The sequence below is a fragment of the Electrophorus electricus genome, chromosome 26, assembly GCF_041902795.1.
Source record: "Electrophorus electricus isolate QZ-2024a chromosome 26, ASM4190279v1, whole genome shotgun sequence".
NCBI lineage: Eukaryota > Metazoa > Chordata > Actinopteri > Gymnotiformes > Gymnotidae > Electrophorus > Electrophorus electricus.
Genome location: NC_137522.1, coordinates 2,617,743 through 2,637,536, shown reverse-complemented (window position 1 = coordinate 2,637,536; position 19,794 = coordinate 2,617,743). Strand labels below are relative to the sequence as shown.

General features: G+C 34.7%; 1 protein-coding gene across 2 annotated transcripts in view; it reads right to left on the bottom strand.

The window, feature by feature from the left end:
- The window catches only part of hps3 (HPS3 biogenesis of lysosomal organelles complex 2 subunit 1), a 33,542-nt gene that overhangs the window by 1,120 nt on the left and 12,628 nt on the right, over positions 1 to 19,794 (bottom strand). For both annotated transcript variants that reach the window (XM_081708168.1, XM_081708167.1), the window contains 2 exons: positions 395 to 601; positions 33 to 123 (listed from right to left, as the gene is read on the bottom strand). In XM_081708168.1, the coding sequence (XP_081564294.1) occupies positions 33 to 123; positions 395 to 601 (298 nt within the window). The remainder of the gene's footprint in view (positions 1 to 32; positions 124 to 394; positions 602 to 19,794) is intronic.

The window sequence follows — 19,794 nt, the reverse complement described above, 5'->3', positions numbered from 1 at the left end:
AACTACAACAATACACAACATAACCCAGCTACCTTTGAGCGCGGTGAGTAGAACACTGCCTTTCTCAGAAGGAACCCTTGCCCTCTTGCACAGCTCAGGAAACAACTTTTGCCACCACAGAGTCTGCGGAGAGCACCACCACAGTAACAACGACAGGCCATTTATCTTATTACACCAACCTATGCCTCTGCACAATCATTAACACTGGCCATATTTTGTAACTCGTCAGTGTCACTTTATGTGTGACATGGTCCTGGTGAACTTTACTGAGTTTGAGGTGAACTTTACTGAGGTTTCAGCTCCACGCTGCTCCTGCTTTGGCTTTAGGGTCTCTGTGGAGAAAGGTGGGGTTAGGTGGAGGAGGGTTAGCTGTGGCGTGTGAGGGGATGGGTACCAGCATGTGACTGTGCAGCTGGTGGTGTGCATAGGGGATGACGGCCTCGGGACAGTGCTCCAGCAGACGCTCCAGGGAGCTCTCGAGCTGGCCAAGTCTGGTGGCACACAGCACGTACACACTCACACCTGCGCCGTCCGTGTCTGGCAGCTGCTCCAGCAGGGGTAGGACGGAGGAAATGTCCAGCGTCGGGCCACACAGGAGAGACTACAACAGGAGGATTCACAGTACAGTATAGAGGACTGTAGTATAGAACACAATTTAGAGCACTAGCGTGTAGAACACAGTATAGAGGACTATAGTATAGAGAACTATAGTGTAGAACACAGTATAGAGCACTATAGTACAGAGCACTATAGTGTAGAACACAGTATAGAGGACTATAGTATAGAGCACTATAGTATAAAGAACTATAGTGTAGAACACAGTACATAGCACTATAGTACAATAGTACAGAGCACTATAGTTTAGAACACAGTATAGAGCACTATAGTATAGAGAACTATAGTGTAGAACACAGTATAGAGGACTATAGTATAGAGAACTATAGTGTAGAACACAGTATAGAGCACTATAGTATAGAGAACTATAGTGTAGAACACAGTATAGAGGACTATAGTATAGAGAACTATAGTGTAGAACACAGTAGAGAGCACTATAGTACAGAGCACTATAGTATAGAGAACTATAGTGTAGAACACAGTAGAGAACACTATAATATAGAGAACTATAGTATAGAACACAGTATAGAGGACTACAGAATAGAGAACTATAGTGTAGAACACAGTATAGAGGACTATAGTATAGAGAACTATAGTGTAGAACACAGTATAGAGCACTATAATATAGAGAACTATAGTGTAGAACACAGTAGAGAGCACTATAGTACAGAGCACTATAGTATAGAGAACTATAGTGTAGAACACAGTATAGAGGACTACAGTATAGAGAACTATAGTGTAGAACAGTATAGAGCACTATAGTATAGAGAACTATAGTGTAGGACACAGTATAGAGGACTATAGTATAGAGAACTATAGTGTAGAACACAGTAGAGAGCACTATAGTATAGAGAACTATAGTGTAGAATACAGTATAGAGGACTACAGTATAGAGAACTATAGTGTAGAACACAGTATAGAGCACTATAATATAGAGAACTATAGTATAGAGAACTATAGTGTAGAACACAGTATAGAGGACTACAGTATAGAGAACTATAGTGTAGAACACAGTATAGAGCACTATAGTATAGAGAACTATAGTGTAGAACACAGTATAGAGCACTATAGTACAGAGCACTATAGTATAGAGAACTATAGTGTAGAACACAGTATAGAGGACTACAGTATAGAGAACTATAGTGTAGAACAGTATAGAGCACTATAGTATAGAGAACTATAGTGTAGGACACAGTATAGAGGACTATAGTATAGAGAACTATAGTGTAGAACACAGTAGAGAGCACTATAGTATAGAGAACTATAGTGTAGAATACAGTATAGAGGACTACAGTATAGAGAACTATAGTGTAGAACACAGTATAGAGCACTATAATATAGAGAACTATAGTATAGAGAACTATAGTGTAGAACACAGTATAGAGGACTACAGTATAGAGAACTATAGTGTAGAACACAGTATAGAGCACTATAGTATAGAGAACTATAGTGTAGAACACAGTATAGAGCACTATAATATAGAGAACTATAGTATAGAGAACTATAGTGTAGAACACAGTATAGAGGACAACAGTATAGACAACTATAGTGTAGAACAGTATAGAGCACTATAGTATAGAGAACTATAGTGTAGGACACAGTATAGAGGACTATAGTATAGAGAACTATAGTGTAGGACACAGTATAGAGGACTATAGTATAGAGAACTATAGTGTAGAACACAGTAGAGAGCACTATAGTACAGAGCACTATAATATAGAGAACTATAGTGTAGAACACAGTATAGAGGACTACAGTATAGAGACCTATAGTGTAGAACAGTATAGAGCACTATAGTATAGAGAACTATAGTATAGAGAACTATAGTGTAGAACACAGTATAGAGGACTACAGTATAGAGAACTATAGTGTAGAACACAGTATAGAGCACTATAGTATAGAGAACTATAGTGTAGGACACAGTATAGAGGACTATAGTATAGAGAACTATAGTGTAGAACACAGTAGAGAGCACTATAGTATAGAGAACTATAGTGTAGAACACAGTATAGAGGACTATAGTATAGAGAACTATAGTGTAGAACACAGTAGAGAGCACTATAGTATAGAGAACTATAGTGTAGAACACAGTATAGAGGACTATAGTATAGAGAACTATAGTGTAGAACACAGTATAGAGCACTATAGTATAGAGAACTATAGTGTAGAACACAGTATAGAGCACTATAGTATAGAGAACTATAGTGTAGAACACAGTATAGAGGACTATAGTATAGAGAACTATAGTGTAGAACACAGTATAGAGGACTATAGTATAGAGAACTATAGTGTAGAACACAGTAGAGAGCACTATAGTATAGAGAACTATAGTGTAGAACACAGTAGAGAGCACTATAGTACAGAGCACTATAGTATAGAGAACTATAGTGTAGAACACAGTAGAGAGCACTATAATATAGAGAACTATAGTGTAGAACACAGTAGAGAGCACTATAATATAGAGAACTATAGTATAGAGAACTATAGTGTAGAACACAGTATAGAGGACTACAGTATAGAGAACTATAGTGTAGAACACAGTATAGAGCACTATAGTATAGAGAACTATAGTGTAGAACACAGTATAGAGCACTATAATATAGAGAACTATAGTGTAGAACACAGTAGAGAGCACTATAGTACAGAGCACTATAATATAGAGAACTATAGTGTAGAACACAATATAGAGGACTACAGTATAGAGAACTATAGTGTAGAACACAGTAGAGAGCACTATAGTATAGAGAACTATAGTGTAGGACACAGTATAGAGGACTATAGTATAGAGAACTATAGTGTAGAACACAGTAGAGAGCACTATAGTATAGAGAACTATAGTGTAGAACACAGTATAGAGGACTACAGTATAGAGAACTATAGTGTAGAACAGTATAGAGCACTATAGTATAGAGAACTATAGTGTAGAACACAGTAGAGAGCACTATAGTATAGAGAACTATAGTGTAGAATACAGTATAGAGGACTACAGTATAGAGAACTATAGTGTAGAACACAGTATAGAGCACTATAATATAGAGAACTATAGTATAGAGAACTATAGTGTAGAACACAGTATAGAGGACTACAGTATAGAGAACTATAGTGTAGAACACAGTATAGAGCACTATAGTATAGAGAACTATAGTGTAGAACACAGTATAGAGGACTACAGTATAGAGAACTATAGTGTAGAACACAGTATAGAGCACTATAATATAGAGAACTATAGTATAGAGAACTATAGTGTAGAACACAGTATAGAGGACTACAGTATAGAGAACTATAGTGTAGAACACAGTATAGAGCACTATAGTATAGAGAACTATAGTGTAGAACACAGTATAGAGCACTATAATATAGAGAACTATAGTATAGAGAACTATAGTGTAGAACACAGTATAGAGGACAACAGTATAGACAACTATAGTGTAGAACAGTATAGAGCACTATAGTATAGAGAACTATAGTGTAGGACACAGTATAGAGGACTATAGTATAGAGAACTATAGTGTAGGACACAGTATAGAGGACTATAGTATAGAGAACTATAGTGTAGAACACAGTAGAGAGCACTATAGTACAGAGCACTATAATATAGAGAACTATAGTGTAGAACACAGTATAGAGGACTACAGTATAGAGACCTATAGTGTAGAACAGTATAGAGCACTATAGTATAGAGAACTATAGTATAGAGAACTATAGTGTAGAACACAGTATAGAGGACTACAGTATAGAGAACTATAGTGTAGAACACAGTATAGAGCACTATAGTATAGAGAACTATAGTGTAGGACACAGTATAGAGGACTATAGTATAGAGAACTATAGTGTAGAACACAGTAGAGAGCACTATAGTATAGAGAACTATAGTGTAGAACACAGTATAGAGGACTATAGTATAGAGAACTATAGTGTAGAACACAGTAGAGAGCACTATAGTATAGAGAACTATAGTGTAGAACACAGTATAGAGGACTATAGTATAGAGAACTATAGTGTAGAACACAGTATAGAGCACTATAGTATAGAGAACTATAGTGTAGAACACAGTATAGAGCACTATAGTATAGAGAACTATAGTGTAGAACACAGTATAGAGGACTATAGTATAGAGAACTATAGTGTAGAACACAGTATAGAGGACTATAGTATAGAGAACTATAGTGTAGAACACAGTAGAGAGCACTATAGTATAGAGAACTATAGTGTAGAACACAGTAGAGAGCACTATAGTACAGAGCACTATAGTATAGAGAACTATAGTGTAGAACACAGTAGAGAGCACTATAATATAGAGAACTATAGTGTAGAACACAGTAGAGAGCACTATAATATAGAGAACTATAGTATAGAGAACTATAGTGTAGAACACAGTATAGAGGACTACAGTATAGAGAACTATAGTGTAGAACACAGTATAGAGCACTATAGTATAGAGAACTATAGTGTAGAACACAGTATAGAGCACTATAATATAGAGAACTATAGTGTAGAACACAGTAGAGAGCACTATAGTACAGAGCACTATAATATAGAGAACTATAGTGTAGAACACAATATAGAGGACTACAGTATAGAGAACTATAGTGTAGAACACAGTAGAGAGCACTATAGTATAGAGAACTATAGTGTAGGACACAGTATAGAGGACTATAGTATAGAGAACTATAGTGTAGAACACAGTAGAGAGCACTATAGTATAGAGAACTATAGTGTAGAACACAGTATAGAGGACTACAGTATAGAGAACTATAGTGTAGAACAGTATAGAGCACTATAGTATAGAGAACTATAGTGTAGAACACAGTAGAGAGCACTATAGTATAGAGAACTATAGTGTAGAATACAGTATAGAGGACTACAGTATAGAGAACTATAGTGTAGAACACAGTATAGAGCACTATAATATAGAGAACTATAGTATAGAGAACTATAGTGTAGAACACAGTATAGAGCACTATAGTATAGAGAACTATAGTGTAGAACACAGTATAGAGCACTATAATATAGAGAACTATAGTATAGAGAACTATAGTGTAGAACACAGTATAGAGGACAACAGTATAGACAACTATAGTGTAGAACAGTATAGAGCACTATAGTATAGAGAACTATAGTGTAGGACACAGTATAGAGGACTATAGTATAGAGAACTATAGTGTAGGACACAGTATAGAGGACTATAGTATAGAGAACTATAGTGTAGAACACAGTAGAGAGCACTATAGTACAGAGCACTATAATATAGAGAACTATAGTGTAGAACACAGTATAGAGGACTACAGTATAGAGACCTATAGTGTAGAACAGTATAGAGCACTATAGTATAGAGAACTATAGTATAGAGAACTATAGTGTAGAACACAGTATAGAGGACTACAGTATAGAGAACTATAGTGTAGAACACAGTATAGAGCACTATAGTATAGAGAACTATAGTGTAGGACACAGTATAGAGGACTATAGTATAGAGAACTATAGTGTAGAACACAGTAGAGAGCACTATAGTATAGAGAACTATAGTGTAGAACACAGTATAGAGGACTATAGTATAGAGAACTATAGTGTAGAACACAGTAGAGAGCACTATAGTATAGAGAACTATAGTGTAGAACACAGTATAGAGGACTATAGTATAGAGAACTATAGTGTAGAACACAGTATAGAGCACTATAGTATAGAGAACTATAGTGTAGAACACAGTATAGAGCACTATAGTATAGAGAACTATAGTGTAGAACACAGTATAGAGGACTATAGTATAGAGAACTATAGTGTAGAACACAGTATAGAGGACTATAGTATAGAGAACTATAGTGTAGAACACAGTAGAGAGCACTATAGTATAGAGAACTATAGTGTAGAACACAGTAGAGAGCACTATAGTACAGAGCACTATAGTATAGAGAACTATAGTGTAGAACACAGTAGAGAGCACTATAATATAGAGAACTATAGTGTAGAACACAGTAGAGAGCACTATAATATAGAGAACTATAGTATAGAGAACTATAGTGTAGAACACAGTATAGAGGACTACAGTATAGAGAACTATAGTGTAGAACACAGTATAGAGCACTATAGTATAGAGAACTATAGTGTAGAACACAGTATAGAGCACTATAATATAGAGAACTATAGTGTAGAACACAGTAGAGAGCACTATAGTACAGAGCACTATAATATAGAGAACTATAGTGTAGAACACAATATAGAGGACTACAGTATAGAGAACTATAGTGTAGAACACAGTAGAGAGCACTATAGTATAGAGAACTATAGTGTAGGACACAGTATAGAGGACTATAGTATAGAGAACTATAGTGTAGAACACAGTAGAGAGCACTATAGTATAGAGAACTATAGTGTAGAACACAGTATAGAGGACTACAGTATAGAGAACTATAGTGTAGAACAGTATAGAGCACTATAGTATAGAGAACTATAGTATAGAACACAGTAGAGAGCACTATAGTATAGAGAACTATAGTGTAGAATACAGTATAGAGGACTACAGTATAGAGAACTATAGTGTAGAACACAGTATAGAGCACTATAATATAGAGAACTATAGTATAGAGAACTATAGTGTAGAACACAGTATAGAGCACTATAGTATAGAGAACTATAGTGTAGAACACAGTATAGAGCACTATAATATAGAGAACTATAGTATAGAGAACTATAGTGTAGAACACAGTATAGAGGACAACAGTATAGACAACTATAGTGTAGAACAGTATAGAGCACTATAGTATAGAGAACTATAGTGTAGGACACAGTATAGAGGACTATAGTATAGAGAACTATAGTGTAGGACACAGTATAGAGGACTATAGTATAGAGAACTATAGTGTAGAACACAGTAGAGAGCACTATAGTACAGAGCACTATAATATAGAGAACTATAGTGTAGAACACAGTATAGAGGACTACAGTATAGAGACCTATAGTGTAGAACAGTATAGAGCACTATAGTATAGAGAACTATAGTATAGAGAACTATAGTGTAGAACACAGTATAGAGGACTACAGTATAGAGAACTATAGTGTAGAACACAGTAGAGAGCACTATAGTATAGAGAACTATAGTGTAGAACACAGTATAGAGGACTATAGTATAGAGAACTATAGTGTAGAACACAGTAGAGAGCACTATAGTATAGAGAACTATAGTGTAGGACACAGTATAGAGGACTATAGTATAGAGAACTATAGTGTAGAACACAGTATAGAGCACTATAGTATAGAGAACTATAGTGTAGAACACAGTATAGAGCACTATAGTATAGAGAACTATAGTGTAGAACACAGTAGAGAACACTATAATATAGAGAACTATAGTATAGAACACAGTATAGAGGACTACAGAATAGAGAACTATAGTGTAGAACACAGTATAGAGGACTATAGTATAGAGAACTATAGTGTAGAACACAGTATAGAGCACTATAATATAGAGAACTATAGTGTAGAACACAGTAGAGAGCACTATAGTACCTAGCACTATAGTATAGAGAACTATAGTGTAGAACACAGTAGAGAGCACTATAGTACAGAGCACTATAGTATAGAGAACTATAGTGTAGAACACAGTATAGAGGACTACAGTATAGAGAACTATAGTGTAGAACAGTATAGAGCACTATAGTATAGAGAACTATAGTGTAGGACACAGTATAGAGGACTATAGTATAGAGAACTATAGTGTAGAACACAGTAGAGAGCACTATAGTATAGAGAACTATAGTGTAGAATACAGTATAGAGGACTACAGTATAGAGAACTATAGTGTAGAACACAGTATAGAGCACTATAATATAGAGAACTATAGTATAGAGAACTATAGTGTAGAACACAGTATAGAGGACTACAGTATAGAGAACTATAGTGTAGAACACAGTATAGAGCACTATAGTATAGAGAACTATAGTGTAGAACACAGTATAGAGCACTATAGTACAGAGCACTATAGTATAGAGAACTATAGTGTAGAACACAGTATAGAGGACTACAGTATAGAGAACTATAGTGTAGAACAGTATAGAGCACTATAGTATAGAGAACTATAGTGTAGGACACAGTATAGAGGACTATAGTATAGAGAACTATAGTGTAGAACACAGTAGAGAGCACTATAGTATAGAGAACTATAGTGTAGAACACAGTATAGAGGACTATAGTATAGAGAACTATAGTGTAGAACACAGTATAGAGCACTATAGTATAGAGAACTGTAGTGTAGAACACAGTATAGAGCACTATAGTATAGAGAACTATAGTGTAGAACACAGTATAGAGGACTATAGTATAGAGAACTATAGTGTAGAACACAGTATAGAGGACTATAGTATAGAGAACTATAGTGTAGAACACAGTAGAGAGCACTATAGTATAGAGAACTATAGTGTAGAACACAGTAGAGAGCACTATAGTACAGAGCACTATAGTATAGAGAACTATAGTGTAGAACACAGTAGAGAGCACTATAATATAGAGAACTATAGTGTAGAACACAGTAGAGAGCACTATAATATAGAGAACTATAGTATAGAGAACTATAGTGTAGAACACAGTATAGAGGACTACAGTATAGAGAACTATAGTGTAGAACACAGTATAGAGCACTATAGTATAGAGAACTATAGTGTAGAACACAGTATAGAGCACTATAATATAGAGAACTATAGTGTAGAACACAGTAGAGAGCACTATAGTACAGAGCACTATAATATAGAGAACTATAGTGTAGAACACAATATAGAGGACTACAGTATAGAGATCTATAGTGTAGAACACAGTAGAGAGCACTATAGTATAGAGAACTATAGTGTAGGACACAGTATAGAGGACTATAGTATAGAGAACTATAGTGTAGAACACAGTAGAGAGCACTATAGTATAGAGAACTATAGTGTAGAACACAGTATAGAGGACTACAGTATAGAGAACTATAGTGTAGAACAGTATAGAGCACTATAGTATAGAGAACTATAGTGTAGAACACAGTAGAGAGCACTATAGTATAGAGAACTATAGTGTAGAATACAGTATAGAGGACTACAGTATAGAGAACTATAGTGTAGAACACAGTATAGAGCACTATAATATAGAGAACTATAGTATAGAGAACTATAGTGTAGAACACAGTATAGAGGACTACAGTATAGAGAACTATAGTGTAGAACACAGTATAGAGCACTATAGTATAGAGAACTATAGTGTAGAACACAGTATAGAGCACTATAATATAGAGAACTATAGTATAGAGAACTATAGTGTAGAACACAGTATAGAGGACAACAGTATAGACAACTATAGTGTAGAACAGTATAGAGCACTATAGTATAGAGAACTATAGTGTAGGACACAGTATAGAGGACTATAGTATAGAGAACTATAGTGTAGGACACAGTATAGAGGACTATAGTATAGAGAACTATAGTGTAGAACACAGTAGAGAGCACTATAGTACAGAGCACTATAATATAGAGAACTATAGTGTAGAACACAGTATAGAGGACTACAGTATAGAGACCTATAGTGTAGAACAGAATAGAGCACTATAGTATAGAGAACTATAGTATAGAGAACTATAGTGTAGAACACAGTATAGAGGACTACAGTATAGAGAACTATAGTGTAGAACACAGTAGAGAGCACTATAGTATAGAGAACTATAGTGTAGAACACAGTATAGAGGACTATAGTATAGAGAACTATAGTGTAGAACACAGTAGAGAGCACTATAGTATAGAGAACTATAGTGTAGGACACAGTATAGAGGACTATAGTATAGAGAACTATAGTGTAGAACACAGTATAGAGCACTATAGTATAGAGAACTATAGTGTAGAACACAGTATAGAGCACTATAGTATAGAGAACTATAGTGTAGAACACAGTAGAGAACACTATAATATAGAGAACTATAGTATAGAACACAGTATAGAGGACTACAGAATAGAGAACTATAGTGTAGAACACAGTATGGAGGACTATAGTATAGAGAACTATAGTGTAGAACACAGTATAGAGCACTATAATATAGAGAACTATAGTGTAGAACACAGTAGAGAGCACTATAGTACCTAGCACTATAGTATAGAGAACTATAGTGTAGAACACAGTAGAGAGCACTATAGTACAGAGCACTATAGTATAGAGAACTATAGTGTAGAACACAGTATAGAGGACTACAGTATAGAGAACTATAGTGTAGAACAGTATAGAGCACTATAGTATAGAGAACTATAGTGTAGGACACAGTATAGAGGACTATAGTATAGAGAACTATAGTGTAGAACACAGTAGAGAGCACTATAGTATAGAGAACTATAGTGTAGAATACAGTATAGAGGACTACAGTATAGAGAACTATAGTGTAGAACACAGTATAGAGCACTATAATATAGAGAACTATAGTATAGAGAACTATAGTGTAGAACACAGTATAGAGGACTACAGTATAGAGAACTATAGTGTAGAACACAGTATAGAGCACTATAGTATAGAGAACTATAGTGTAGAACACAGTATAGAGCACTATAGTACAGAGCACTATAGTATAGAGAACTATAGTGTAGAACACAGTATAGAGGACTACAGTATAGAGAACTATAGTGTAGAACAGTATAGAGCACTATAGTATAGAGAACTATAGTGTAGGACACAGTATAGAGGACTATAGTATAGAGAACTATAGTGTAGAACACAGTAGAGAGCACTATAGTATAGAGAACTATAGTGTAGAATACAGTATAGAGGACTACAGTATAGAGAACTATAGTGTAGAACACAGTATAGAGCACTATAATATAGAGAACTATAGTATAGAGAACTATAGTGTAGAACACAGTATAGAGGACTACAGTATAGAGAACTATAGTGTAGAACACAGTATAGAGCACTATAGTATAGAGAACTATAGTGTAGAACACAGTATAGAGCACTATAATATAGAGAACTATAGTATAGAGAACTATAGTGTAGAACACAGTATAGAGGACAACAGTATAGACAACTATAGTGTAGAACAGTATAGAGCACTATAGTATAGAGAACTATAGTGTAGGACACAGTATAGAGGACTATAGTATAGAGAACTATAGTGTAGGACACAGTATAGAGGACTATAGTATAGAGAACTATAGTGTAGAACACAGTAGAGAGCACTATAGTACAGAGCACTATAATATAGAGAACTATAGTGTAGAACACAGTATAGAGGACTACAGTATAGAGACCTATAGTGTAGAACAGTATAGAGCACTATAGTATAGAGAACTATAGTATAGAGAACTATAGTGTAGAACACAGTATAGAGGACTACAGTATAGAGAACTATAGTGTAGAACACAGTATAGAGCACTATAGTATAGAGAACTATAGTGTAGGACACAGTATAGAGGACTATAGTATAGAGAACTATAGTGTAGAACACAGTAGAGAGCACTATAGTATAGAGAACTATAGTGTAGAACACAGTATAGAGGACTATAGTATAGAGAACTATAGTGTAGAACACAGTAGAGAGCACTATAGTATAGAGAACTATAGTGTAGAACACAGTATAGAGGACTATAGTATAGAGAACTATAGTGTAGAACACAGTATAGAGCACTATAGTATAGAGAACTATAGTGTAGAACACAGTATAGAGCACTATAGTATAGAGAACTATAGTGTAGAACACAGTATAGAGGACTATAGTATAGAGAACTATAGTGTAGAACACAGTATAGAGGACTATAGTATAGAGAACTATAGTGTAGAACACAGTAGAGAGCACTATAGTATAGAGAACTATAGTGTAGAACACAGTAGAGAGCACTATAGTACAGAGCACTATAGTATAGAGAACTATAGTGTAGAACACAGTACAGAGCACTATAATATAGAGAACTATAGTATAGAGAACTATAGTGTAGAACACAGTATAGAGGACTACAGTATAGAGAACTATAGTGTAGAACACAGTATAGAGCACTATAGTATAGAGAACTATAGTGTAGAACACAGTATAGAGCACTATAATATAGAGAACTATAGTGTAGAACACAGTAGAGAGCACTATAGTACAGAGCACTATAATATAGAGAACTATAGTGTAGAACACAATATAGAGGACTACAGTATAGAGAACTATAGTGTAGAACACAGTAGAGAGCACTATAGTATAGAGAACTATAGTGTAGGACACAGTATAGAGGACTATAGTATAGAGAACTATAGTGTAGAACACAGTAGAGAGCACTATAGTATAGAGAACTATAGTGTAGAACACAGTATAGAGGACTACAGTATAGAGAACTATAGTGTAGAACAGTATAGAGCACTATAGTATAGAGAACTATAGTGTAGAACACAGTAGAGAGCACTATAGTATAGAGAACTATAGTGTAGAATACAGTATAGAGGACTACAGTATAGAGAACTATAGTGTAGAACACAGTATAGAGCACTATAATATAGAGAACTATAGTATAGAGAACTATAGTGTAGAACACAGTATAGAGGACTACAGTATAGAGAACTATAGTGTAGAACACAGTATAGAGCACTATAGTATAGAGAACTATAGTGTAGAACACAGTATAGAGCACTATAATATAGAGAACTATAGTATAGAGAACTATAGTGTAGAACACAGTATAGAGGACAACAGTATAGACAACTATAGTGTAGAACAGTATAGAGCACTATAGTATAGAGAACTATAGTGTAGGACACAGTATAGAGGACTATAGTATAGAGAACTATAGTGTAGGACACAGTATAGAGGACTATAGTATAGAGAACTATAGTGTAGAACACAGTAGAGAGCACTATAGTACAGAGCACTATAATATAGAGAACTATAGTGTAGAACACAGTATAGAGGACTACAGTATAGAGACCTATAGTGTAGAACAGTATAGAGCACTATAGTATAGAGAACTATAGTATAGAGAACTATAGTGTAGAACACAGTATAGAGGACTACAGTATAGAGAACTATAGTGTAGAACACAGTATAGAGCACTATAGTATAGAGAACTATAGTGTAGGACACAGTATAGAGGACTATAGTATAGAGAACTATAGTGTAGAACACAGTAGAGAGCACTATAGTATAGAGAACTATAGTGTAGAACACAGTATAGAGGACTATAGTATAGAGAACTATAGTGTAGAACACAGTAGAGAGCACTATAGTATAGAGAACTATAGTGTAGAACACAGTATAGAGGACTATAGTATAGAGAACTATAGTGTAGAACACAGTATAGAGCACTATAGTATAGAGAACTATAGTGTAGAACACAGTATAGAGCACTATAGTATAGAGAACTATAGTGTAGAACACAGTATAGAGGACTATAGTATAGAGAACTATAGTGTAGAACACAGTATAGAGGACTACAGTATAGAGACCTATAGTGTAGAACAGTATAGAGCACTATAGTATAGAGAACTATAGTATAGAGAACTATAGTGTAGAACACAGTATAGAGGACTACAGTATAGAGAACTATAGTGTAGAACACAGTATAGAGCACTATAGTATAGAGAACTATAGTGTAGGACACAGTATAGAGGACTATAGTATAGAGAACTATAGTGTAGAACACAGTAGAGAGCACTATAGTATAGAGAACTATAGTGTAGAACACAGTATAGAGGACTATAGTATAGAGAACTATAGTGTAGAACACAGTAGAGAGCACTATAGTATAGAGAACTATAGTGTAGAACACAGTATAGAGGACTATAGTATAGAGAACTATAGTGTAGAACACAGTATAGAGCACTATAGTATAGAGAACTATAGTGTAGAACACAGTATAGAGGACTATAGTATAGAGAACTATAGTGTAGAACACAGTATAGAGCACTATAGTATAGAGAACTATAGTGTAGAACACAGTATAGAGCACTATAGTATAGAGAACTATAGTGTAGAACACAGTATAGAGGACTATAGTATAGAGAACTATAGTGTAGAACACAGTATAGAGGACTACAGTATAGAGACCTATAGTGTAGAACAGTATAGAGCACTATAGTATAGAGAACTATAGTATAGAGAACTATAGTGTAGAACACAGTAGAGAGCACTATAGTATAGAGAACTATAGTATAGAGAACTATAGTGTAGAACACAGTAGAGAGCACTATAATATAGAGAACTATAGTGTAGAACACAGTAGAGAGCACTATAATATAGAGAACTATAGTATAGAGAACTATAGTGTAGAACACAGTATAGAGGACTACAGTATAGAGAACTATAGTGTAGAACACAGTATAGAGCACTATAGTATAGAGAACTATAGTGTAGAACACAGTATAGAGCACTATAATATAGAGAACTATAGTATAGAGAACTATAGTGTAGAACACAGTATAGAGGACAACAGTATAGACAACTATAGTGTAGAACAGTATAGAGCACTATAGTATAGAGAACTATAGTGTAGGACACAGTATAGAGGACTATAGTATAGAGAACTATAGTGTAGGACACAGTATAGAGGACTATAGTATAGAGAACTATAGTGTAGAACACAGTAGAGAGCACTATAGTACAGAGCACTATAATATAGAGAACTATAGTGTAGAACACAGTATAGAGGACTACAGTATAGAGACCTATAGTGTAGAACAGTATAGAGCACTATAGTATAGAGAACTATAGTATAGAGAACTATAGTGTAGAACACAGTATAGAGCACTATAGTATAGAGAACTATAGTGTAGAACACAGTATAGAGCACTATAGTATAGAGAACTATAGTGTAGAACACAGTATAGAGCACTATAGTATAGAGAACTATAGTGTAGAACACAGTATAGAGGACTACAGTATAGAGAACCATAGTGTAGAACACAGTATAGAGCACTATAGTATAGAGAACTATAGTGTAGAACACAGTATAGAGCACTATAGTATAGAGAACTATAGTGTAGAACACAGTATAGAGCACTATAGTATAGAGAACTATAGTGTAGAACACAGTATAGAGCACTATAGTATAGAGAACTATAGTGTAGAACACAGTATAGAGCACTATAGTATAGAGAACTATAGTGTAGAACACAGTATAGAGCACTATAGTATAGAGAACTATAGTGTAGAACACAGTATAGAGCACTATAATATAGAGAACTATAGTGTAGAACACAGTAGAGAGCACTATAGTACAGAGCACTATAATATAGAGAACTATAGTGTAGAACACAATATAGAGGACTACAGTATAGAGAACTATAGTGTAGAACACAGTAGAGAGCACTATAGTATAGAGAACTATAGTGTAGGACACAGTATAGAGGACTATAGTATAGAGAACTATAGTGTAGAACACAGTAGAGAGCACTATAGTATAGAGAACTATAGTGTAGAACACAGTATAGAGGACTACAGTATAGAGAACTATAGTGTAGAACAGTATAGAGCACTATAGTATAGAGAACTATAGTGTAGGACACAGTATAGAGGACTATAGTATAGAGACCTATAGTGTAGAACACAGTATAGAGGACTATAGTATAGAGAACTATAGTGTAGAACACAGTATAGAGCACTACAATATAGATAACTATAGTGTAGAACACAGTATAGAGGACTACAGTATAGAACACAGTAGAGAGCACTATAGTATAGAGAACTATAGTGTAGGACACAGTATAGAGGACTATAATATAGAGAACTATAGTGTAGAACACAGTAGAGAGCACTATAGTATAGAGAACTATAGTGTAGAACACAGTATAGAGCACTATAGTATAGAGAACTATAGTGTAGAACACAGTATAGAGCACTATAGTATAGAGAACTATAGTGTAGAACAGTATAGAGCACTATAGTATAGAGAACTATAGTGTAGAACACAGTAGAGAGCACTATAGTATAGAGAACTATAGTGTAGAATACAGTATAGAGGACTACAGTATAGAGAACTATAGTGTAGAACACAGTATAGAGCACTATAATATAGAGAACTATAGTATAGAGAACTATAGTGTAGAACACAGTATAGAGGACTACAGTATAGAGAACTATAGTGTAGAACACAGTATAGAGCACTATAGTATAGAGAACTATAGTGTAGAACACAGTATAGAGCACTATAATATAGAGAACTATAGTATAGAGAACTATAGTGTAGAACACAGTATAGAGGACAACAGTATAGACAACTATAGTGTAGAACAGTATAGAGCACTATAGTATAGAGAACTATAGTGTAGGACACAGTATAGAGGACTATAGTATAGAGAACTATAGTGTAGGACACAGTATAGAGGACTATAGTATAGAGAACTATAGTGTAGAACACAGTAGAGAGCACTATAGTACAGAGCACTATAATATAGAGAACTATAGTGTAGAACACAGTATAGAGGACTACAGTATAGAGACCTATAGTGTAGAACAGTATAGAGCACTATAGTATAGAGAACTATAGTATAGAGAACTATAGTGTAGAACACAGTATAGAGGACTACAGTATAGAGAACTATAGTGTAGAACACAGTAGAGAGCACTATAGTATAGAGAACTATAGTGTAGAACACAGTATAGAGGACTATAGTATAGAGAACTATAGTGTAGAACACAGTAGAGAGCACTATAGTATAGAGAACTATAGTGTAGGACACAGTATAGAGGACTATAGTATAGAGAACTATAGTGTAGAACACAGTATAGAGCACTATAGTATAGAGAACTATAGTGTAGAACACAGTATAGAGCACTATAGTATAGAGAACTATAGTGTAGAACACAGTAGAGAACACTATAATATAGAGAACTATAGTATAGAACACAGTATAGAGGACTACAGAATAGAGAACTATAGTGTAGAACACAGTATAGAGGACTATAGTATAGAGAACTATAGTGTAGAACACAGTATAGAGCACTATAATATAGAGAACTATAGTGTAGAACACAGTAGAGAGCACTATAGTACAGAGCACTATAGTATAGAGAACTATAGTGTAGAACACAGTAGAGAGCACTATAGTACAGAGCACTATAGTATAGAGAACTATAGTGTAGAACACAGTATAGAGGACTACAGTATAGAGAACTATAGTGTAGAACAGTATAGAGCACTATAGTATAGAGAACTATAGTGTAGGACACAGTATAGAGGACTATAGTATAGAGAACTATAGTGTAGAACACAGTAGAGAGCACTATAGTATAGAGAACTATAGTGTAGAATACAGTATAGAGGACTACAGTATAGAGAACTATAGTGTAGAACACAGTATAGAGCACTATAATATAGAGAACTATAGTATAGAGAACTATAGTGTAGAACACAGTATAGAGGACTACAGTATAGAGAACTATAGTGTAGAACACAGTATAGAGCACTATAGTATAGAGAACTATAGTGTAGAACACAGTATAGAGCACTATAGTACAGAGCACTATAGTATAGAGAACTATAGTGTAGAACACAGTATAGAGGACTACAGTATAGAGAACTATAGTGTAGAACAGTATAGAGCACTATAGTATAGAGAACTATAGTGTAGGACACAGTATAGAGGACTATAGTATAGAGAACTATAGTGTAGAACACAGTAGAGAGCACTATAGTATAGAGAACTATAGTGTAGAATACAGTATAGAGGACTACAGTATAGAGAACTATAGTGTAGAACACAGTATAGAGCACTATAATATAGAGAACTATAGTATAGAGAACTATAGTGTAGAACACAGTATAGAGGACTACAGTATAGAGAACTATAGTGTAGAACACAGTATAGAGCACTATAGTATAGAGAACTATAGTGTAGAACACAGTATAGAGCACTATAATATAGAGAACTATAGTATAGAGAACTATAGTGTAGAACACAGTATAGAGGACAACAGTATAGACAACTATAGTGTAGAACAGTATAGAGCACTATAGTATAGAGAACTATAGTGTAGGACACAGTATAGAGGACTATAGTATAGAGAACTATAGTGTAGGACACAGTATAGAGGACTATAGTATAGAGAACTATAGTGTAGAACACAGTAGAGAGCACTATAGTACAGAGCACTATAATATAGAGAACTATAGTGTAGAACACAGTATAGAGGACTACAGTATAGAGACCTATAGTGTAGAACAGTATAGAGCACTATAGTATAGAGAACTATAGTATAGAGAACTATAGTGTAGAACACAGTATAGAGGACTACAGTATAGAGAACTATAGTGTAGAACACAGTATAGAGCACTATAGTATAGAGAACTATAGTGTAGGACACAGTATAGAGGACTATAGTATAGAGAACTATAGTGTAGAACACAGTAGAGAGCACTATAGTATAGAGAACTATAGTGTAGAACACAGTATAGAGGACTATAGTATAGAGAACTATAGTGTAGAACACAGTAGAGAGCACTATAGTATAGAGAACTATAGTGTAGAACACAGTATAGAGGACTATAGTATAGAGAACTATAGTGTAGAACACAGTATAGAGCACTATAGTATAGAGAACTATAGTGTAGAACACAGTATAGAGCACTATAGTATAGAGAACTATAGTGTAGAACACAGTATAGAGGACTATAGTATAGAGAACTATAGTGTAGAACACAGTATAGAGGACTATAGTATAGAGAACTATAGTGTAGAACACAGTAGAGAGCACTATAGTATAGAGAACTATAGTGTAGAACACAGTAGAGAGCACTATAGTACAGAGCACTATAGTATAGAGAACTATAGTGTAGAACACAGTACAGAGCACTATAATATAGAGAACTATAGTGTAGAACACAGTAGAGAGCACTATAATATAGAGAACTATAGTGTAGAACACAGTATAGAGGACTACAGTATAGAGAACTATAGTGTAGAACACAGTATAGAGCACTATAGTATAGAGAACTATAGTGTAGAACACAGTATAGAGCACTATAATATAGAGAACTATAGTGTAGAACACAGTAGAGAGCACTATAGTACAGAGCACTATAATATAGAGAACTATAGTGTAGAACACAATATAGAGGACTACAGTATAGAGAACTATAGTGTAGAACACAGTAGAGAGCACTATAGTATAGAGAACTATAGTGTAGGACACAGTATAGAGGACTATAGTATAGAGAACTATAGTGTAGAACACAGTAGAGAGCACTATAGTATAGAGAACTATAGTGT